Source organism: Glycine soja, chromosome 12 (assembly GCF_004193775.1).
Source record: "Glycine soja cultivar W05 chromosome 12, ASM419377v2, whole genome shotgun sequence".
In the NCBI taxonomy this organism is placed as follows: Eukaryota; Viridiplantae; Streptophyta; class Magnoliopsida; order Fabales; family Fabaceae; genus Glycine; species Glycine soja.
Genome location: NC_041013.1, coordinates 36,290,424 through 36,313,844, shown reverse-complemented (window position 1 = coordinate 36,313,844; position 23,421 = coordinate 36,290,424). Strand labels below are relative to the sequence as shown.

Sequence of the window (23,421 nt, the reverse complement as noted above, 5' to 3'; positions counted from 1 at the left end):
TATTCTAATTTTTAAAATGGTTTTTAATTTATTAACACTTAAATAAATAAATAGAAATCACACTTCCAACTCAACAATTAAACTCTCTTTGTTTTCGCTTTGTATTTTTTAATTCATATATTTGTATTTTGTGTAATAATATAAATTGAGAGTTACAATAAAAAACATCATCATGTCGTACTCGAAGTCGAAAAGAAGAGGAATATAATTATAGATATAAGAACTTTATTGGTATTGTGATGAATTCTCAAAATTCAACTAACTAAATTTTTATCCAGAAAAAAATACTCGAAATTTAGCGTAAAAGGGTCATTTATTTACCATTGATAGGATCGTACTTTTCACAAGGCAAAATGAAGTATAGTTAGCCTTATCATTAACTGAAAGATCACAATTTATTTAAAAATTCACTTTTTATTTAAAAATTTTCACTCATTGTATTATCATTTTTTGTTTTTTAAATAATGCTTAACGCCGGCGCTTTCAAATATGCTCTCTCAAACATTAAGGATGTGTTTGGTTTATATTTTTATTTTTTAAAATATTAGAATTCTGAAAACATGTTAAATTTAGTTTTTTATTTTCTGTTTTTAGATAATAAAAATATTAAAAATTGATGATATATTAATTTTTTGTCTTTTTATATTTACTTAAAATTATATTCTTATCATCGTATTTTTATTTTACCCAAAATAAAATTTATGTTTTAAATTGAAAATACTAAAAACAAAATTTTATTGTTTTCATTTTCTGATTGTTTCCACTCTCTGATTGTTTCCACTCTCTTATTTTCATTGAAAATATTTTTAAAAATCCAATTAAACATATTTTCATCTCCATTTTCTGTTTTCACTAAAAATAAAAACTGAAAACAATCAAACCAAATACCCCTAAAGTACCCCACCCACCCAAGACCGAAGCCCCGTGACATAATATTCGTAGGAATTTATTAAAATAAACAATCAATTATATCTTAAAGCATTTTTTTTTCTTAAATAGTCCCTCAAATAATAATCTCTTAAATATTAAAAAAATTATATTACATGTCCACCAAATATTTAAAAAATCCTTCAAAACAGTCCTCAAATATACTACCTCACAAGGACTAAAATGACACAATATTCAATATTTTTAAAACTATTTACATAATCTCATTATTTTGAAAATGCTACTTCAAATATATTTTTTTAATTTTTGATCCCCGCGAAACGCGTATCGTGAGGATATTGAAATTCATACACACATCCACAGATAAATAAATTTGTATACTGGTCTTGCTATAGTCATAAAAGATAATGTGTAACAAAATCAAGCATTAAGTTTCAGTGTTGAAGATCCCAACCAAAACAGCTATAACAGAAATAGGATAGAAACCAAAGACATAAGAAAAAGACACACGACAAAAATCAGCATTTTGACTAGGGACTAAAATTTTGTTTCTCACTTGAAGCACTTAGCATCCAAAAGAGGTTCTCCCTCAAATGGTTCATAATCCTCGATCATCTGATTGACGCGCTCTTTCTGAGTTTCATCAGAGATATCAACCTTGGTCCAGTCATAGAGCTCCATATCATAGCATTCATCAATCACAAATTGTGGAATCTCTTGGCCGCGGAAGAGCCACAACCCCTTCACCTTAAATGGTGCCTGTGATCCAATCACCAGCATCTTTCCAAACGCATACTTGCGAGCCAGGTCCATCCTCTGAAGAAATCCACCAACCTTGTTTAATGTAACAAAGGAAACTGAGTTCTCATCATTGTATTTGTAATCACAGAACCACAGAGAATATCCCTCTGGATCGTACATGTCCCAAAATCCTGCAAAATTAAAATTTAAAAGGAGGATTAAAATGACATGCATCTCATATCCATGCCATCATAATAGAATGAATAGCTATACCTTTGATTGCAACCTCCCGGAAGTTGGTCTTGGTGTTTGAGTAGAGTCTTTTCCACTCATCCAAGATCATCTTGCTTGGAGGAAGAAGATCAAGAGGATTCTTGGGCTTGGGCTTGGGTGCCTCCTCCTCTGGTTCTGCTACTTCTTTGGGCTCTGGTTTAGCCACTTTCTTTGGTTCATCCTTAGGCTTGGGCTTAGATTCCTTAGACTGGGAAGGCTTCTTTGCCGATGGAATAGGTGGAACAGCCTCAGTTTGCTTAACCTGACCTAGAATCTTTCTGAAGTTAGGCTGGTTGACCAAGGTCCAAAAGTATCGTTCAACGTGAGGGAACTCAGAGGTGAAGCTCTTAACTAAGAGCTGGCTGAATCCTAAATACAAGTTGCATGTTGTTATGATGTCAGCAAGGGTAACAGAATGGCCAACAAGGTAAGTATTGGAGGCAAGATGAGTGTTCAAGGCCTCAAATGCTCTCTTCAACGCAGAATTTGCACCCTCCTCAACCTTCATGCAGACGTATTATTTCAGAATTGGACATACATGATGCAACATATGGATACTCAAGACTAGAATGTACAAAGCAATAGCTTACTGGAGGAAGGTATGGGGCAAATCCAAGTCTTGGTAGGAGCAATTTCATGAGATTAGCATCGATCTCCAAGGATGAAAAATCAATCCACTGGTCAATGTGGGCCTGAAAAATCAAATCAAATTAAATCAAGTTGGGAGACAGAAACGATGCGTGGAAATGAGAATGGAAGAGTATAGTTTACATTATCAATGGCAGAAGATGAGAACAAAGCGTTGTCACCCTTTAGTCGAGCAACTGAAAAGAGAAAATCACAAAAATGAAGATAAAATTAAAAAAGGAAAAGCGTGAAATGGAAAGAAAGAAAGAAACATACCGTAACGAGCGATTGCATTGCTCTCAAAGACTGGACCATCGGGCGTTTCCAAAACAGGAACCTGAAAGGAGAAGCAGTAAATTTTGATTTTGATTGATTAAGAAGATGGGAACAAGCAAAGCATAGCCATATTACACAGTACCTTTCCAATAGGATTCATCTTGAGAAATTCAGGAGTTTTGTTAGAGACACCCATCTCGAAATTAGGGGCCAATTCCACTTGGACGCCACTGTACTCTGCCGCAATCAGAGTCTTGAAGGCATTCTTGTTTGTTTTGGTAGCATGCAGGATCTACACCAATTTCCATTCAGATTCATATAAAAATTTGTTATTTGCCGAAAAACAAAAAGAATAGAAAGGAAACTCACCAGAGCCATGTCTTGGACCAAACAAGTTAGTGGGTGGCTTGGTTTTGCTGCGACACGACCACGACGACGATGAAGAAGAAAGCGGCACAGAGGAAATGAATTAGGTATTTTATAACTCTGACGAAACCCTAAAAGGGCTGGACCCAACCTTTGTTTTCATAAGCCCAAATACAAACCATCAAACTCAGTATTTCAACCTGTTTTGGCATATACCTCTGGTTATTTGTTGCCACCTTCACCGCCCTTGGTTTTAGTAAAATTAAAAATTAAAAAAAATAATGTTTTATTCTCTGCATAAAGGTTTATTTTATATATAAATAAATATTTATCATTATATAAATGATATTATAATAGATAATTTTTTAACATATAAATTATATTTTAGATTAATAATAAATCATTTATATCTCATGTATTGTCATTTTTAATCATTAATATTTAAAAAAATGAATTTAACTAAAGAGATTGAGAATGACAGATAGAAAGAGATAAGAAATTTAATTAAATCATTTAGTTGATATTAAAATATTAGATGATATATATCATATTCATGTTTCTTATTATTGTAACAAGCATCTTGATTGTTTAACAAACCCTTAATTTATGGTGGTTGGTTTAACTAATAATATCCAATAAATATCTAATTGCATTAACTATTAAAAGTAAAATTTTATTATTTATAGTGATTATACCTGACTTGGATATAATTGTCTTTAATGAATTATATATGTAATTTCAATCAAAAAGATAACAAAGATAAAAAAATTATAATTATAAAATTGAAAATGTAAAATATGTGTGCTAAAAGAAATAACACAAACTGTACTAAAAGGATAATTAAATGTTGGTTAAAATATGTAAAATAAATGTAAAAAAATAAAATAACACCAATCATATTAAAAGGGTAATTAAATATAGACTAAAATATATTTTTTTATCTTTATAAATATTAAAATATTTGAAATAAATTGTTCATGCGAACTTTTAAGTATGTTTTTAGTAGTACTGTAACATCTAAATATATGATATTTTGGGTTGAAACTAGATTTAAAAGATTCGATCCAATGTGTTCTGCAATCGAATTGTCTGAATTTAACCTCAAATAAAAAAATTACATATTTACATCTTATAAAAATAAAAAATATACTCAAAATTTCATATAAACAAATGTTGAAAATTTTAATATTTACATGAAAGGAAACATAATTTAACCCTGAATGCTAAATAGGGATGATAAAAGAAAGGAAAGTGAGTGGAAGGCAAGGGGCAATCCGGTAGAAAAGGGTTTTATTTCTTTTTCCTTTCAATTATTTTCTCTGTCTTGTCTTTGTTATTCAGTTCGGTTGTTGTGTTGTATTGTGTGCTGCAACACATCCAGAAACACAATCGGTGTCGTGTTGGGTTGGGTTTTTTTGTTATTAAAAGAAAAGAAAAGGGGGGATGGCTCGGAGAGCAGAGGAAGAGTACGATTATCTGTTCAAGGTTGTACTGATCGGTGATTCTGGTGTTGGAAAATCCAATCTCCTGTCCCGATTCACTCGCAACGAGTTTTGCCTCGAATCCAAGTCCACCATTGGAGTCGAATTCGCTACTCGCACTCTTCAGGTCTTTCTTTTCTTCCAGATCTGATCAAGAGATGTCTGGAATTCTACTTTGATTTCCTACCCCTCGCTCGCATCATTGTGCTTACCTAGCTATTACCTTTGCTTGTCTTCACTCGCCATATTTTTATTTTTCAGATGTTGGTGTCTATTTTAATTTAATCGCATGCATTTATTTTTTATGATGGAAATGAAGTGGCTATGCCTATGCCTAATCATTTTTTTTTTAATCAGCAATTTATATATATATATAGAAGTGCACAATGGGTGCTCACCTCCCGAATACAAAGGATAGATGTCCAACTTAGCATCAGCAATGGTTACCGCATATTAATATACCATAACCAAAGTACTTTACATCAACCTTCTCAAAACAAAATTCCCACCCCACTAAACAACACAAAATCCAAAAAGCTATTGTATCCAATGGCATTACATGCATCAGTGCACAACAACAATAGCAATTACTTATCCTCTGCCTATGCCTAGTCATAAGTATGGTTCTGGTGGTATTTGTAAGCATACTGATATAATAATATATGTGTGTGTATATATATATATATATGCTTTGTGGCAGGTGGAGGGAAGAACTGTGAAAGCTCAAATATGGGATACTGCCGGACAGGAACGATACAGAGCAATTACGAGTGCCTACTACCGGGGTGCCCTTGGAGCTCTTCTTGTCTACGATGTCACTAAACCAACCACATTCGAAAATGTTAGCCGATGGCTCAAGGAGCTAAGGGATCACGCCGATGCTAACATTGTCATCATGTTGATCGGGAACAAGACTGATCTCAAGCATCTCAGAGCTGTTGCCACCGAGGATGCTCAGGGTTATGCCGAGAAGGAAGGCCTTTCTTTCATCGAGACTTCCGCTCTTGAAGCAACTAATGTTGAGAATGCTTTCCAGACTATTCTTGCAGAGATATACCGCATTATCAGTAAGAAATCACTCTCTTCCAATGACCCTGCTGCCAATATTATTAAAGAAGGCAAGACTATCACAGTTGGGGGGGCACCCGAACCCAACACAAACAAGCCTTCTTGCTGTACATCATCTTGAACCCATTCCTACTTGCTCAGTATCATTGTTTTGCCTGTTTTCTTTTCTTTACCATTCTTTTTTATTAACTTATCTGGATTTCTTATGCTTGTGCGTGCTGATTAATGAGTATTATCCCAGTTTTTAATTGATATTTTTTGGCTCCTGGCCTGCAGACCTGATATTCATGTTGTTTTTTGGTTTGGTTCACTTCACTACTAGATTACTCCTCACCTTGTCACAGTTGTTGTAGCTATCATCTATGTTGTCAAATCTAAATCATCTTCATCACTCTGTCATCTTCTACTTGGAGCTTCGACCACTGCCTGCGAACCGCAAAGTGTACAAAGCCACTGAAACATTTGAATCACCACTGAATTGGAGGCATTGATGTCATCTCCAAGTACTAAAACTGTTTTCAATATGATTCAAAAACATTTTTCAATATGATTCAAAAAAGCACTAAAACTGACTATTTTGTTTTCAATTTTGGACTTGTTTTTAAAAACATTTTTTAAAATTCAAGCAAACATTTTTAGCACTGTTTTTAACATATTTATTCATTTTCTATCTCTGTTACCCATGTCTCTAGTTACATTGATTACGATGCTACTACATCCCAAATCATGATTCCTTCAAGGTTATGAAGATATGTTCTCCTCTTCCTAATTTGGAATTTTTATTCAACTAATGTTATCATCCTCCCAACTTGTAGCTCATATATCTATATTTTCTATATTTGAATTTTTTTTACTGCATATTTTGTCTCCTATTTTCTGTTCACCGCTTTGGCTCTGAGGGATGCCAAAAAGGAACAATAGGATTCAAAAGGCGGCTGTGAACATGAAATTAGAATATAGTCATTTGGAGGTGTGTTTCGGTGAAGTTTCCTTCAATTTCAGGAAAAAGTGTCACAAGGAGTTGAGGACCGAATTGCAATTTTAAAATTTTCTGAATAAACATTAAATCAGTAATGTTATTACAATAGGTGAACACGTGAGGATCACGAATTGTCCTAGACCAGGAAAAGACCACTTTCGATGTTTGTATCTAACATCATGTCAATTTGGAGAATTTAACGTAGGAAGTTGTAATTGTATCGGTAGTGTGTTCGGAAGTTCAATAGAAATTATTGAATATCGATCTCCAAGTAACATTTGATTCCTTTTTATACCAGCAAATTATACTCTATCATTTTGAGGCTGAGTCCTGTGAATGGAAAACATGTTTTAAAAAATCTCAATAAAGATGGTTAATGAAGATTTCTGATTAGTGATTAATAAAATTGATTAATACTTAGTGATTATGCTATGGATAAAAAAAATAACAATGATTCCTTTTTTTATAATAAATGACACGGTGACTAGTAGGTTGCTGGACTAAAAAAAAAAAAAAAGGTTACTGGACTTGGTACGAATTAAGCAATGGAGTCAGCGTGAACCAACCCGAAATGAGTTGAACCAGCTTTAATATCAGACTTGGATGAACCATTACCTATTTAATAACTTGACGTGAACCACAATTTTGCAAAATGTGAAAAATAATTTTCACAGGTTTAGATTTAAAGATCTAATAATACGCACAGTTTAGATTTAAAGATCTAATAAGACGCACAGTTTATACCAATTCAACTAATGACCTAATATTCCAAATCGAATCAATGACCAGACCTAGTATAATAATACTGCACAAAGTCTTCGTAAGAACTGTTAAATTCTACATCAAATTTTCCTCTGTCGATTTGTTTTTAATTTCTTAATATATTTAGGCTTCCAGCATGAACCAATAGAAAAGAAAATTTCATTTAAATTATAAGTTTGTAATTTTAGTTTTTACATTAAATTTTATACTACCCTAGAAAAAGCAGTTTTCCGAGAGAAACTTAGGGGGAGGAGGGTGACTAAATCATGCTTATTAATGATTAACATACAATGTAAAATACTATTAAATATTGACGATTTCTCTGGAAAGTATATATTTATAGCATACACGTGCTTGTTAAGATATGATAATGTGGAGTATATGTGGACTCAAATCGTTTAATTTTCTTCAGAGATTTGGAATGAATCCAGTGGCTAAACACGAGATCCAAATCCCTGTAGTCAGAAAAGTAACTCCACAGAATCTCCGCAGTTAATTTTATTTTTTCATACATTACAATATAAATCAGCTAAAAAACTTTAAGCCCTTGGTTTATGAGTTTAGGAGACTACAATTACTTTTCCGACTGCAGGAATTGGCTACCTCCTTCTGTAACTGTAATGGATTAAAACAGTGATATTACGGCCACGAAGAATGTTACTAATGTGGCCAACAATTCCCCCCTATGTACAGTTGAAAGTTGTTGATGATGGACATTATGATATCCTTTTTGGTCTGAACATTCCTTTTCATAATGTCAGGCTAAAGCGCGCAGGTTTCTAATATAAGATGCATGTGAAAAATTGCATCCCTTTCATTTTAAACATGGGAAGCCATCAGGGGATTCAGAATAATATTATCCAAGGATTTAAATAGATGATAGGTGATATTTCAAGAGTTACTGAAACATCCATATCATAACAGAGTCTCCCTATTTTGATATAACAGAAAGTAGAACTAGAATAGAACCTAACCACAGCAGTTGCTCTTCTGTGGGATTGGTTGCCCCTTCATTTGAACACTTTCTGCCGACTTACCAGCAGTTGTTTGGCTTCCCATCCTGCACACAAGTTCAAAACATCTCTAAGTGACTTACTTGTCTTATGCATGAATCAAGTAATGGATTATAAAACTAACACTCCACAAAATAAATCTAAACTTCTTAAAGAATAAATATTGGCACATTATCTGTAAATCATCAAAATCTTAATTATGAAAATTTAGCTCAAGATGTATATTCTGTTTCTTTTTCTTTTTTATCAAAAGCCATTATTCCTCAGATCATCCGATTGCAGACAATAACATTGTCATATAAAAAAGAAAAGAATATGGCACAAAATTGTCATGACCTACTGTTAGTATTTCAATTTTAAACAAGCTGAAAAACTCGATATAGAAAAAGAAAATTCATGACACTGATTAATATTTGTGATTAAATAATGATTCTAAATGAGAACAGGGGAAGCTAGAATTATTAGATACTTCTTCTTAATCTCTGCTGCCATGGTCAAGAAAGCCTGCTCCACATTGATTGAGTCTTTAGCACTTGTCTCAAGGAAAGGGATACCAAGCTCATCTGCAAATGCCTGTGATTCATGGTCATAGAGTATATGTTAGACGAACAAAGTGTGATTATCCAACTCTTTATTTTCCCTTTAACATGCATATTAACTGATATTTGAGGCACATGGTTCTTTAACAAAACAATTCTATATTATAAATAATATCACAACATTGAACAACTAACATTAAATGCAAATCTGACCAATCCAAAGTATTATTATACATAACATATGCAGCCAATAATGAAAATAGCAATTCATGAATTCAAAAGATCTTTAATTCTAATTTATTTAAGAGAAACTGAATTCCAAGTTATAGAAAATTCTATCAAGATAGTGCACATCTTCTGTAATGGCTCTTGATTTGGTGATAGAATGAAAGTGAAAAGAATTAAAGTTGGCTTTAGTAATTTACCTTGGCTGTTAGCGAGTCAACAACCTTGTTATCAACTAGATCGGATTTATTCCCCACAAGAAGCTTGCATACAGTGTCATTTGCATATCTATCAATCTCATTCAACCACTGCTTGACATTGTTAAAGCTTTCCATCTCAGTAACATCATAGACAATCTGTTGCAATGGAGAAATTTATTAGTTCCTGGCACTGGGCAAGTATGTGTATGCAGAAGATGATAGGATGAAGCTAACTTACAATAATTCCATGTGCTCCTCTATAGTAACTGCTTGTTATAGTCCTGAATCGCTCCTGTCCAGCTGTATCCCACTAAACAAAACACAACAAATGAATCCAAGCTTGGCATGCATGTGGCAATAATCATGAATATGATCAAGTGAAATGATGATTTCGCTTTGATTCTCATTACCCAACACCGACAGAGGTGAATGCAGAAATTAGGGTAAATTACACCAAACAAACTAAAAACACAATAATATAGATCGGGGGCATTATAAATGAAGTAGTCGGTAAAAGACATTGATTCGTGTCAGTGAAGTGTGAATACTCACAATCTGCAGCTTGACGGTTTTTCCTTCCAGCTCCACGGTTCTGATTTTCTGAAAATAAAATAAAAATGAGTGTTGGGCCATAAATAGAAATAGCAAAAGAGAAGAAGAGTGATAATTACGAAATCAACTCCAATGGTACTTATGTAGCTGTCGACGTAGGAGTCATCCTGAAACGAAACGAAGAAACAAAGGAAGTGAACAAAAAGAGAGATTAGGAGAAGCAAATAAAGTGATGACTCACAGCGAATCTGAGAAGCAAGCAGGATTTTCCAACGGAAGAGTCGCCGATTAGGAGAAGCTTGAACAGATAATCGCTGAAACAAAACCAAACCCCAAATTAAATTACTAACACTTCCTCGCACTCTCAATCAAGCTCAAACAAGACACTTACTATTCGTTACTCATTACAACTCTCTCAACTGCAATCAACTCTGCCCCTGCCCCGCCGCTCGAAGTGTTTTACCTCGCTTATTATTATTATTAATAAACAAAGCTTTTCTATCATCATTTGAGTATTTTTTATTTTATAATCAATTTTTTTTATCCCCAACGACTTTAGTTAAAATCCAATAGACAAGAGAATTTATAATTAATGATAGTATTTTTAAATGAGTAAATATATTTATCATAAAAAAATCATGACTTAAGCATGTTTTTTCATTTTCTGTTTATTATTTTTATTTTAAAAAAGTTAGAATTCTGACAACATGTTTCGTTTTATTTCTTGTTATCTGATTTTAAGAAATAAAAATACTAAAAATGTGTTTTCAGACAAATGTATATTTAGATTTGCTTAAAATTATATCCCTTGCCACCGTATTTTCATTTTACCCAAAACAAAATTCCTAGTTTCTGTTTTTAATTTTTGGTTTGTGTGGGAGAATATTTTCACTGAAGATGAAAATACAAATTCAACTAAACACATTTTCATCATCATTTTCTATTTTCAGGAAAAATGAAAACAAAAAACAACAAAACCAAACACCCACTTAACATTTTAAATTTATTTTTTATTAATTTAAAAATAAATTATATTTTAACATAATACTTATCATTAGTCTTGTTCTAATGATCTAACAGACATTATCATGTCATCAAGCCTCACATAACACGTAACCAAATTATATAGATGGCGGCATTATAGAAATGAGAATTTGTATGCACGAAGTAGCTAGGGAGGGCAAAAGGGCCTGTCCTCATGGGAGAATTTATCTTCAACCACTCTCGTCTCATACATAGGCAAACCTTTGGGGTCTCCCACTGCCCTGCACTGCCAACTTCTTGTTGCAACTCTTCACTGGATGAAACAATAATGCCTCTGGTTGCTTCACACCGTTCAAGTTTGATGATCATCTAATTAGCACAATGAGGAGGCCACCGGCCTCATGCTTGATCTTCATCTTCATCTATGCATGTATGGATGCCTATTGCCTGGGAATGGATAACAACTTATAAATTAAGAGAGTTGAAGGAATCATTGACGTTTGATGCTTGCTTGGACACCAAGGGAAGGGATCAGAGGCATGCAGTGGATGGAGACAAAAGAGCTGCCTGAATTCTGAATCTGTACAGTGGTTGTTGTTGCATCTGCAAATTTGCTATACCTCCCCTTCGATTATCTCATCTCATGTCTACTCTTACCAACATCAACATCAATTCATAGCAAGCCAGCCCAAAATCAGATACAAGGGACACAAATAAGAAACCATACAACAGTAGGTGGTTTCATTGATTAAGACAGGAACCTCAATGACATTTCTTTTCTTTTCTTTTCTTTTCTTGGTATTAATATAAATGAATTCAGATCAAATCAAAGGAAGTGGCCTTAAAACTCACGTTAAAAGAGGGGTGGAAGCATAATATAACCATGTATTCTACTTAGTAATCATGTACTAATGCTCATAACATATTTTTTATTGCAAGTATTATTTAGCATATTTGCCATACCAAAATTGAATTATATAACCATATAATTCGGTCTTTTTTTTCAATTTTGTAGCATGGAGAAAGGTTAATTATCCTAGTGACTAGAAATTTGATTCCTTAGTATATTTTTAAAAATGAAAAAATAATTATTTGCATTTTAAGAAATAAATTTCCTTATTCTCATGAGAATAATCCATCTTCATGGGAATAAAAGTGTAAAAGAAAAAAGGTGAAAATGGAAGTTATAACATTCCTAGAATCACTAATATCCGGGAATGATTTTTCGAAACTTGTAACAAACATGGGAATATAACATTCCAAGAAATCAACTTTTAATGTACTGCTAGAGATTAACAAATTAAGGTACCACATGCAAATTAGAAGTAAGTGTTTTGTTTTAGTATTATTTCTCCTGCATGCCCATGTTGATGGGAATACTATGTTTCGAAAGGCAAGCCTTTCTTCAGCCTTCCGAATTCTAGCTCTGAACAAAAGCCTATGCATTAAATGAAAAAATTTAATTCGGCAAAATCAGTTTCAAATATACAAAGTAATGCCATGGAAATGACTTCGCCATCTGGCAATGGAACAACTCGCTGGTGTGTTAATAAACCATAAACTATTATGCAGTCAATCACCATGGATTTCATTTGCTCTGTAAAGTATAAACTATCCACCTTCATGAAACATGGAAGTTTGTCGGTTAGAACTCTGTACAAGACCTTCTACGGTAGTTATAAATATCTGATGTGAAGAAGTATGTTGAAGCCCCACGAGCATTAGTAATTTATCGGCATCAAGAGTTGATGAATTTCCAAAAGAAGTATTTATCTTGGCAATGAATTATGATAGCCACAATCTTGTTGTGTTCAAGTGTTCCCATCCCATATTAAATTGCATCAAAACTCTCTTGAAAGTCACTATTGATTTCTCACATGGTGAAATAGTGATTCAGTTAGGCCACTCTCACTGTCAGCCTTTTTTGTCTTGTCCTTACCTAAACGAGCTTTGCGGACAGCCTGTTGGATTTGCCTTTCATGTTCCTTAAGCATTTCTTCAAGATTATCCTCTGGAGCCAGCAAAGGTCCAGAATGGTGCATGCGGGCATTTTTGTTAGCATAGCCCTGCAGTCACAAACAAAAGCAAGTAATTACTTGACAGCTCCATAGTCATTAAGCATAAAACACTAATCACCTAAAAAGAACCATTATCCTGAAAGTTTCATACAGGTTCCAGTATTATACTAATTGTGAGTACATACATATACACACATACATTAACCACATTGCAAGGAAATCCTTATATCAAGACCAGTCTTAATACCCTGCAAACTAATCTTTTCCCCATTCTCTGAGAGGACCATGTAATGCTGGCTTCAAAATACTTGTAAAATTGCACAAATTAATGTTTATCAGTACTTGATTTACCTTAGCACGATCCTTCCCAATAGGATGAAAGTCATTCTTCTGTGAAGATTTGAGTCCATCCAACAATTGTTTGGAATCACCATCAGCCTGATGGCTACATCTCATGCCAAACTGATCTTCTGGCCACTGCGAATTCGCACTAGAGTCACCACTCATATCAAGCAGTGGATCACCTTGAACTGCAACTGAATTAGAAAATCTTGACAATTTTGCAGTGCTACCTTGCCAATAGGATTTTTGTTTTCTCAACTCAGACTTTCTTGATCTAAAGCCATGATCTGGGCTAGTGAGATCTTCCTCTTTCAGATTCATATTGCGTGAGGATCCATATACACTTGGATGCACTGACTGGCCAGAATGAGATAATACATCGAGTGCTCTTGACTTTGCAGGTTCGCGGTGGAAGCCGTAATCACCATCCTCTTCAGGATTGTACTTCTTAGTAATGCACTTAGAATTACACTGTCCTTGTCTCTGGGGGAAAAAATCACATGGAAAAATGTGTATCAGGCAAACCCAAATATCTCAAATGACAAGAAGGCCCATTAACATTATGTTTATGATTTAAAGTACCCCCACAGTTGCCTGAAACTCAGCATTAGCATCAGGTATTGGCACAGCTTTGGACTCTCTAAAATTTCTCCCAACTGATTCATGTTCATATCCTTTATTTACTGCTCTTTGTCTGCTTAAAAATAGACAAATGGGTGACCGGAGTTAGACACAAACAAATAAGAAGGATCAATATAGAAACAAATCAAGCCAAAGCCACTATCTCAAAAAGAAGGAAAAAGAAAACAAAAACAGAAACAAAAATCAGATACTCATTACACTAGTTGAAGGTTCTGGAAATGAAAATAAGGAGAGAACAAAAAAGAAGAAAAAAATGAAGAACTTTTCTATTGTTCTTGTCACTGCACAGTAGATTTTGAAAATTATAATGTCATTCTGCTTGAGACTTTAGTTTACCATATCAATAGAAAAAACAAATGATCATTAAAACACACACTTGAAGTGTGTCCAAAACAATGTGCTATTGTTGCAGATAATGCAAAAATCAGATATGACAAAATCCCATGAGAATCTCAGATATAAAAAGATTCAAAGAAGAAATACCTTCTAGTTTCCTCTTCGCGAAGTTTGGCATCAAACTCCTTACTTGGTGGGTACTTTGGTAACGTTGATGGATCACAAGGAAGTGGCATTGCTGTGAAGAACTAGAAATGATAAATGTCAGTGGCTAAGAAAAAAGAGTCCAAAAAAAATCTTTTGAGAACCCAGCACGACTAAAATTCTAGAATGTGTAACACACGCATTCTGTTCAGACATTCCATGTGAACTGCACTCAAATAGAACTTATAATTACCTCATGCTGAAGGGCTAAAGAAGCAGTTCCTCGATCTTTCGGTTCTACAGAAAGAAGGACCTCCAATAGGCTCAGTGCAGATGATGGAATATCCTTGAATGTCTGAGAAATAACACATTTGTAAGGTTGTTGAGGTTTAAAAACTGTTGCATGTGGTGGCTTTGACTTCTTCCAGTATTCTTCAGATGGAGATCCACAAAGTTTGAAGATTTTATGTAGTTGCTCCACCTAGAATGGTAGATTACCTGATATTAGCGCCCAATTAAACCATTGAAAGCTGTGACAAATTTAAAAATTAAGTACTTCAAATGAGACCATCAGAAATGCTAGACCAAAAAGGATACTAACATCCGTCCTTCATTCACAATTTGTAAGACCCTGTCCTAACTTGTAAACTCATTTTTCATCCATAACATTATTACATTTACAGATAACTCAAGTGGCTAAAAAACTATCATGTTGGAAATTAGGTTAGAAATGTGATGATCATTTTGGTTTCTTCTTCTAGTTTTATATTACCTAGTCAATCTATAAATCTCTCTCTTCTAATAATATGCATAGGAGAAAGAAGAGGACCTATTTGTTTAGACTTATATCATCAAGCTAGGCTGCTCAAGGTATCACATGTAAAAGCTTCAGTGTGTCCAAGAAAATGTACAATGCACATATATCCAGGACAAAAGAGGAATACTACCTCTGTTCGTCCAGGCATTATAGGCTTCCCAACAAACAACTCTGCCAGAATACATCCAGCACTCCACAAATCCACAGTAACTCCATAATCTGTAGCTCCAAGCAAAAGTTCAGGTGGTCGGTACCACAAGGTTACGACACGACTAGTTAAAGGCTGCCCATGAGATGGCTGAAACAAAGCTGCAAGCCCAAAATCACCAATCTTCAGATTGCCATTACTGTCAAGCAGAAGATTTGAGCCCTTGATGTCACGGTGCATAACACCACGACTGTGACAATGCTCAAGACCACGAAGAAGCTGTTGCATGTAACACTTGATCTGCAGTAAAACAAAAAATATTGTCCCATTGTGGAAACAAGAACCAGAGGTCAATTAATGAGGAAAGTAAACAAGAGAAGACATCTGACATGAAACTTTCAAGCTGTAAATACAACTGGATGCAAAGAATATACAGCCTTTTGGTAAAAGATTAATATTGGTTTTGGCTTTTGCTTTGGGGTCCGACTAACAAGTGTAAGGAATCAATAAATAGAAGGGTTTTATTGGAAACCATGGTGGGGTCTATTGGTCACGTTAGATGTTACACTTTACTATGAAAACTTTCGATTTTTTATTCCTTAACCAGTAGCTCCCTAACTGGTTAGCAACCTCCTTTGCTTTAAAGATATTTCTAGTCTATTTCTAATTATAAGTTAATTGGCTGCATGATGGTGAGAAAAGCAATTCATAAAACATAAAAGTGTCATGGTCATGGTAATCCTGGTGAAACCCTTCATTTTAAAAATGCTAAAAAGTTGCCACTAGGACTCCAGCAGATACGGTGCTTTTGACTCATCAAATTCCATCAAAGAGAAAGTGATGCTTTTGTTGCAATCTACTCCATGTCTGGCTTCAAAATTTGATTGATGCTTCTATTAACTATACAAATACTAGACATTTTCTAGATCTCACAAGGTTCTTTACGAAAAGAATCTGACTCACTATGCCAGTTTATATACACAAAAATAACATAAAGTGAAAAGTAAATGTTTCGAAGACAAATTTTACAGTTGTAAATGACAGAAAGGTTGTCATCTAAGACTGTGTGATTATTAGAATGTTGGGTGAGGTACCTGTGCTTCAGTAAACTTGATGTTGGGTATTGCTGCAAGGCCTGCAAGATCATGGTCCATATATTCAAAAATAAGGTACAAGCTACCAGAAAACCTTGAAGTAATCATGCCTTCAAGCTTCATGACATTTGGATGATCAAGCCTTCGCAGCACAATGATTTCCCTTGACATAAAACGGACACTTTCTGGATCCATATTAGCAAATCGAACCTTCTTGAGTGCAACAATTTTATTTGTTTCGAGATCACGAGCTCTATAAACACTGCTGTAAGTTCCTTGGCCAATCTGCAGCATGATAGGAAAGTTAGTTCATTAAGAAAAAGCTATTGGGAGGGTTTGAAAAATGTAAGGTTGGTGATGGAGATAATAATAATAAATAAGAAAGCAATGGTGGAGGCTGTAAGGAGGATTTGCCTTATCCAACTTCTCAAAGGAATCAGCCCTGCGAGGTATCCAACCACTAATGGCTTCACCAGCAACTGCAGTGAGCCAAGAGGGCCAGCCAGTAAGAACCTGTCCTCCTCTTTCCCCTCCAGTTACACTAAATATCCTACACACCTTAGGTTGTGGTGATTGTTCGGTTGCATTGGCATTGACATTCTTGTCCCCTTGATGATGTTCATCCGAGGAGGTGGAGGCTTCTTCTGTTCCATTTCCATGTCCAATTGCATTTGCATTGGATATGAGGTGAGCCGTAGCATCATTCTCTGTTAGTTCTCTTCCCCCCAATCTCAAATGCTTGGTGTTGGAGGATCTATCTTTGGCATGGTTTTCAGCAACATATTGGTCTGCAGATTTTCCTTTGGAGCATATACAACCCATCCAATCAATTTTATTAATTCCACCCAATCTCTAATGAAATGAATTCATTCTATTCTATTAAATATACAGACAGAAAGATTGCGCCCAGATCCCCCAAATGAGAAGAAACTACGAAATGCGGGTGGGTGAGGTGTATCTCCAGAAGAGATGTTCTGGAAAGAGAAACAAATCGGATCTACAAAGCCTCGTACCCCATCAAATTTGTAATGTGGGTTACAACAAACACAAACAAAATTGCATTTGCATATGATGCAGTGTTGTTTTGTTAGGTCACAGGATGTCAATGCAAGGCATCAATTCAAATGCATTGCCACTCCCAACCGGATCTATTCCCTGCATCCAACCAAATCACCTATTCACCTACTCACTCAAATTTCACTCGTTAGATCAATATTTCCTTCTCCATGAATTACACAATAAAACATGCCTTGGTCGTTAAAATTTATTTCCCTCCCTTGCTACAATTATATTTCACTTAATTGGACAAAACTTATGTACAATTTTATTATGGGTAATGGTATTATTACTCTATGTCATATTGCTCGGTTTTTTTTTTTTAAATACACCTTTTTTTTCTAATTTATTGTAATTTAATTTCCAATATACTTGAGACTTTTTCTCTCCTTTTTGTTTTTTTTACTTTAAAATATTATCAAATATAAATATTATATTATATAATTTTTTTAATTGGTTTTAAAATTACTTATTTATCAAATTAAATTTTATAATTATGTTTTTTAATTTTTTTTACTAAGATGGACTAAGAAAAAAATAAACAAGATAACCAAATATAATTGTTTAAGTATTGTATTGATAATGCAATATAATGTTCTTGTTCCATAAATAGGTTGTTAAACAAAAAGTCTTCTCATTTTTAATTAAATCTGATAACATAAACAAACTAATTATATTTAGTAATATAATTATATTAGAAAATTCAGATTTAAAATAAAAATATTCGCCTAAAAAATATTTTAAGTAAATTAAATAATAAAATAAAAATAATTATATTTAATAATACCATTTTCTTTAAAAAAAATAAAAAAACAAAATTATAAAATTTAATTTAATAAATAAGTAATTTTAAAACCAATTAAAAAATTATATAATATAATATTTATATTTTATAATATTTTAAATTAAAAAAAAACAAAAAGGAGAGAGAAAGTCCAAAGTAATATATATTGAGAATTAATTTACAAAATAGTGTAGATTGAAAAAAAAACAGGAGACAGAAGGTGTATTTACAGGAAAAAAAAAACAAGTTGTAATTAGTTTTTTATACTGCAATTAGAGTTTTATCTCGATAATATGAGTAATCTTTTATATAAGCCTTTTTTTTAGCGTACAACGAAAATAAAACTCCAATTATAATTTCCTCCAACTTTGTAATAAACTAATATTTGAGTCACGGCAAAATATAAGATAAATATAATTTTATGTAAATAAAAATATAATAAACAAATAAATATTTTAATATATAGTTTATTAAAATTAGAACCCCTAAAACTCTCTCTATATAAATTATGATAGTGATTTTTAACGTGAGTGTTTCTTAGAGCTATTCTTTCAAAAAAAAAAATCTTAAATTTCTAGTGTTTTTAGAAATTGTTATCACTCTCGTCAAAATACACGTCTAATAGTAATTTCATATATTAAACATTTAATTTCATTTTTAACATTTTTATTCATTCTAAATTTTTTTATTCCTTTTAGATATACTTCTTCATTTTATTTTTATTTAACAATTAGCTCAAAAATATATACCTACAAACACTCTAGTGAAAGAAACGCAACTGAAAACACCATCATTGAATAATAAAAATTAAAAATGCTCATGTTCAATATAGTTATTCTAATTTATATATAAAGAGGGATTACAGTATCCGATTTCAAACTCATTTTCCTTTTTTCTTCTAATTAGACTTTTTAATATTATTTCTCTTTTTTATTTGAAGACACATGTCACAAAATATTGATCATCTTCACAAAAAAAAATCTCTAAATCATTCACTTATTCTCTTTCAATTTATTTTCTTTTTATGTATTAAGTGGGGTAAGTGCACTTTCGAAGGTAAATTCTAATAATAATTACTAATTAAAACAGTTGGGATGTATTTATTTTTATATTTTATTATGTATGTATTGGATTGATTTGAATTATATATAGTAATGGATAAGAAACTATAATATCTATTTTCATACTTTTTAAAAAAAATTATAATTAGATTGAAAATTTATTCTTAAATCATTCAAACATAAATCTTTCATCCTTCATATGTCAATTATCTAATTTTCACAATAATTCAACATACAACTATAATATAATCTATTACTACCTCCTGAGTCTCAACTTTAAACTTTTCAGCTTGCATGAGAACATATCTTCACATGTTTATTGATATTAATAATAGTTGTACATAAAATTTATTTAATATGAAAATTACACTTATATTTCTTATTTCATATATTATTCTTATATTTTAACAACTTTTAGAAAAAAGACACATTTTTTATATACAATAATCCTTATTTTACTCATTATTGTTTTGTTTTTTTATTTATATATTTCCACCTATTGATCTAATTCATTTCTTACACATTCATTGTACACATAAAATATATTTCTTAAAATATTATTTTATTAACAATACGAGATATTAATTCAAACATAAAAGATACAAACAAATAGTTTGAAAAATAAATACAATTTAATTATTAGAGTATTATTCTAATAATTTGACATTGTGAAATGAGTTTAAAAATAGTTATTGTTCTAAATGCATAATTTTTCTAATTTTACTGTTTGAGTTGGTCAATTGATAGATCCATAATTTTTGCCATGTACTAAAGTCGCGTGTTGTATAATTGATAATTGTATTTTGCACAATTTTTTTTCTTTATATTGATACTTAATAAAAATGAATCTTTATTCCAAGGAAAGTATTCCACGTATCATCACCTCATGAATTGGGCTATTGGCCTTCTTTCTAAATTTGGAAATTTATAGGTGTGATAAGCAAATTAATATAAGCACATGAATTTTGCTATGGGCCCATCCGAAATTTGAAATACAGACAATTGGATGATGCATCGTTATAAATGCTAATTGCAATGTGCATTGCATGCCGCATGGATTATTGGAATAGATGTTTCGTTTACTACAGAACATTGAATGACGCATTTATTGCTTCGTTTTTTTATGAAACATGCAATGGAATGATTGTTCAATCGCCATGCTATGCTAAAATACTTCATTTTCCAAAAAAACATTAGATGAAGTTATTGATCCAAGTTATTCATATCTTACTACACTAGTCTGGAACTGGGGCATAATTCCAGTTGTGTTATCCATCTTCGCAATTGAAATATGCTTCTAACATAAATTTGATATAATATCAACTAGTTTAACTTAACTTTTTATCCCTTTAGTTTGTCATTTTAAAAATCTTTAGCTCTAATCTTATTTAAAAAAAATATCAATACTTAACGATAACCATATATCACATTATAATCTATTTATCATAAATCTAAAATATAATTTTTATGTTGAAAAATATTAATTTATTAAAAAAATAATTATATATAATGTATATTTAGAAATATTTATTTGTTATAAATTATAAATTAAAAATTAATATTGTATAAAATAAACATTTATTATTTACCATGCACATGCTAAAATTCTATATATTACATATGTATTTTAACATAAACATCTGCATTCATCGTGTGCATACAATTCTATTTATTATATTTTGGTAAATTTACATTCAATTTTATTGAACTTTAATATTCTTAATAAACATGATTGGACTTGAAAAAACAACATTGGACAATCCATCAAAGTTGATATCGCAAATAAAATTAATATCATACCCAATAAAAATGGTTTCATATACACTCATTTAATTATACAATTTTAGCATGTATAATGTCTAAAAATTTGGCCATATCAAAATTTAGGATTGGGTAAAGGATGAATCTATGTTTATTAATGAGTGCCAAAGCCTCCCCATAAGTATTAAAATTGTCAAAAATTGTCAAGTGCTTCTCTAGTTCTCTTTAGGGTTTTAAATGATATATATATGCATTTAAAACTCCTTCCTCTGACAATGTACAAAGTCCTTACATCTCTCACTCAAAATCTATTGCGTAATTATCTCTCACCCATTCATGTGTTGCATTTTGTCACCCAACCAATATATGCATAATAATACCATTAAAGCATCATAAACCTCCTACTTTGCAACCTATTGAGTTAGGGGCATCTTCATTTAGAAAATTTAAACATCATTGGTTATAAACACCAAATCCTTATTTCGTATCGAAAATCTTGAAATTGTTTAATATTGACTATTTTAAAATCTTCACATCAATGAACTAGACACCAAATTCAAGGAAAAGATCATGAACTTTATTCGGGTTTCTTCTAATGATAGTTTGGGCATGAAAAGATAAGGTGTTACAAGTTCCCCAACTGAATCCATTAAGTCTCTGATGGAAAAAGAATATCTTCATAAACTTTAAGTAGGTTATTTTGAAGTGTGAGGCCATTCAATCAACCTTTTATAAAGCTCTTTTGATATATTTTAGTCTAGCCTCAAGTTCATTAGATTTTAGCAAAGATGTTGCTGAATATTCTTGTTAAAAATAATTAAATCTTGCATTACATTTTGGAGGGCCTAAACAACATTGTCAACACTTTTCTTCCAAGCTTCCTAAACAAAAGAGGAAAATCATGATGCACACACCAAGATACTTAAAGCAAAATGGGCTATATTTCTCATTAAGTATAATATAAGAGCAATGAAGAAATATGGAGTTATGATCAAAGTGTCTTTTAGTGAGATGTTCAACAGTCAAAGTGTCTTTTAGTGAGATGTTCAACGTTGGTTTTAGGAAAAACATCTTCTGTCACTAATCACTATCTCCTATATCCAATGTCACTAATCACTATCTCCTTTATCCAACCTTTCAGAGACTAGGCAACCATCGTGAAATTTCCTTTAAAAAAAACAAAGTCTAATAAATGACAAATTTCCAATCCAATAAAGAACGAGTTGGGCTTTACTTGGAAAAAATAAATCTTATTGCTCAAAGGGAGACCCGATATCGTTAAAATTGATTTTCATGTGAGAACTTATGGCAATATTTGTAAAAAAAATTATCAAGACATTCTTTCTTTTTGCACTTCCAATCAACACCACTGTCCATGTGTAGACTCGAAGCAATTACCACCATTAATTGTTTCCTTTTCAACTACAACTATTATATTTTATTCCAGTCTTGAACAAAAGGAGAAAAATCATGACACATTCACCAAATTGCCTAGAATGGGGATGTGTTATCTTTGCCATCAACTATAACAAAAGAGCAACTAGGAAGGATGGAGTTATGATCATAATGTCTTTTAGTGAGATGCTCAAATGTGGATTCAAGAAAGAAAATCCTATGATGCTTATTATTAACTCCTCAAACCAACATTTTAAAGACTAAGAAAATGCAATAACATTTTCCTAGGCAAGTGAAATTACCCTTGGAAAAATCACTTCTAATAAATGACAAAATTTTAGTATACTAAGGAACTAGTTGGCTCTAACCTGGGGAACTTACCTACTTATTTCTTAGAGGGAGTTGTAATATCATTAAAATCGTCAATCGAAGCCTAAGGAAGATTGATCTTCATGTGAGAACTTGGGACAATACTTGAATTTTTTAATCAAGTCAACTTTTTTTTTCTTGTACTCCTAAACTATACCACCCTCCGCATGTGGACTTAGATAAACCATCACCACTAGTTGCTTTCTTTTCAACCACCAACATTAAATTTTCGTTCAAGCTTCCTAAACAATGAAAATAATCATGATGCACTCACCAATATACTTGAAAGCATAACAAACTATCTTTTCCATCAAGTGTCACATAAGAGCAAAGAATGATAGAGTTATGATGCTAATTGCTAACTACTCTGTAAAACCTTTTAGAGACTAAGGGCCACCACGACATTTCCTTCACCAAGTTACTCTTGAAAAATCCAAGTAAAATAAATGATAGTTTTTTAGTCCATAAGGATCTGTTAAG

At 32.4% G+C, this 23,421-nt stretch overlaps 4 protein-coding genes across 5 annotated transcripts; 1 reads left to right on the top strand and 3 right to left on the bottom strand.

Moving 5' to 3' along the window:
- Positions 1-1,252: 1,252 nt before the first annotated feature.
- On the bottom strand, positions 1,253-3,345 carry LOC114379760 (elongation factor 1-gamma-like). Its single transcript, XM_028338460.1, has 7 exons — positions 3,175-3,345; positions 2,948-3,097; positions 2,806-2,866; positions 2,674-2,726; positions 2,493-2,594; positions 1,903-2,404; positions 1,253-1,820 (listed from the first exon to the last, which is right to left on the bottom strand). The coding sequence occupies exons 1-7, from the start codon at positions 3,181-3,183 to the stop codon at positions 1,441-1,443; spliced, it is 1,257 nt and encodes a 418-aa protein (XP_028194261.1). The 5' UTR covers positions 3,184-3,345; the 3' UTR covers positions 1,253-1,440.
- Positions 3,346-4,416: 1,071 nt separating this feature from the next.
- On the top strand, positions 4,417-6,002 carry LOC114379761 (ras-related protein RABA2a-like). The gene is made up of 2 exons (XM_028338461.1): positions 4,417-4,779; positions 5,353-6,002. The coding sequence occupies exons 1-2, from the start codon at positions 4,615-4,617 to the stop codon at positions 5,839-5,841; spliced, it is 654 nt and encodes a 217-aa protein (XP_028194262.1). The 5' UTR covers positions 4,417-4,614; the 3' UTR covers positions 5,842-6,002.
- Positions 6,003-8,241: 2,239 nt separating this feature from the next.
- LOC114379762 (ras-related protein RABD1-like) lies at positions 8,242-10,493 on the bottom strand. The gene is made up of 8 exons (XM_028338462.1): positions 10,382-10,493; positions 10,232-10,304; positions 10,110-10,157; positions 9,991-10,038; positions 9,677-9,748; positions 9,439-9,594; positions 8,944-9,047; positions 8,242-8,521 (listed from the first exon to the last, which is right to left on the bottom strand). Exons 1-8 carry the CDS (start codon positions 10,393-10,395, stop codon positions 8,431-8,433), a joined length of 606 nt encoding a protein of 201 aa, XP_028194263.1. The 5' UTR covers positions 10,396-10,493; the 3' UTR covers positions 8,242-8,430.
- A 1,773-nt stretch (positions 10,494-12,266) lies between these two features.
- LOC114379126 (probable serine/threonine-protein kinase At1g09600) lies at positions 12,267-17,746 on the bottom strand. Of its 2 annotated transcripts, none has more exons than XM_028337715.1 (8): positions 16,930-17,746; positions 16,516-16,800; positions 15,404-15,721; positions 14,710-14,937; positions 14,460-14,560; positions 13,917-14,028; positions 13,344-13,817; positions 12,267-13,040 (listed from the first exon to the last, which is right to left on the bottom strand). In XM_028337715.1, the coding sequence occupies exons 1-8, from the start codon at positions 17,335-17,337 to the stop codon at positions 12,837-12,839; spliced, it is 2,130 nt and encodes a 709-aa protein (XP_028193516.1). In that variant the 5' UTR covers positions 17,338-17,746; the 3' UTR covers positions 12,267-12,836. The 2 variants fall into 2 exon arrangements, with proteins under 2 accessions (XP_028193516.1, XP_028193517.1); XM_028337716.1 differs by having other exon boundaries at positions 17,074-17,746.
- Between the last annotated feature and the right edge of the window lie 5,675 nt (positions 17,747-23,421).

What these genes read in the sequence shown, in the direction of transcription:
- LOC114379760 (XM_028338460.1), bottom strand. An exon ending in CAATGCAATCGCTCGTTACG is followed by an intron (nt 2,727 to 2,805) that starts GTATGTTTCTTT and finishes TTCTCTTTTCAG; the next exon opens with TTGCTCGACTAAAGGGTGAC. An exon ending in CATCTTCTGCCATTGATAAT is followed by an intron (nt 2,595 to 2,673) that starts GTAAACTATACT and finishes TTGATTTTTCAG; the next exon opens with GCCCACATTGACCAGTGGAT.
- LOC114379761 (XM_028338461.1), top strand. Translation starts at nt 4,615, where the DNA reads ATGGCTCGGAGAGCAGAGGAAGAGTACGATTATCTGTTCAAGGTTGTA. An exon ending in TCGCTACTCGCACTCTTCAG is followed by an intron (nt 4,780 to 5,352) that starts GTCTTTCTTTTC and finishes GCTTTGTGGCAG; the next exon opens with GTGGAGGGAAGAACTGTGAA.
- LOC114379762 (XM_028338462.1), bottom strand. An exon ending in GTACCATTGGAGTTGATTTC is followed by an intron (nt 10,039 to 10,109) that starts GTAATTATCACT and finishes TTTTATTTTCAG; the next exon opens with AAAATCAGAACCGTGGAGCT. An exon ending in AAACCGTCAAGCTGCAGATT is followed by an intron (nt 9,749 to 9,990) that starts GTGAGTATTCAC and finishes TGTTTTGTTTAG; the next exon opens with TGGGATACAGCTGGACAGGA.
- LOC114379126 (XM_028337715.1), bottom strand. Translation starts at nt 17,337, where the DNA reads ATGGGTTGTATATGCTCCAAAGGAAAATCTGCAGACCAATATGTTGCT. An exon ending in CTTTAGCCCTTCAGCATGAG is followed by an intron (nt 14,561 to 14,709) that starts GTAATTATAAGT and finishes TATCATTTCTAG; the next exon opens with TTCTTCACAGCAATGCCACT. An exon ending in TTGGGAAGGATCGTGCTAAG is followed by an intron (nt 13,041 to 13,343) that starts GTAAATCAAGTA and finishes TTGTGACTGCAG; the next exon opens with GGCTATGCTAACAAAAATGC.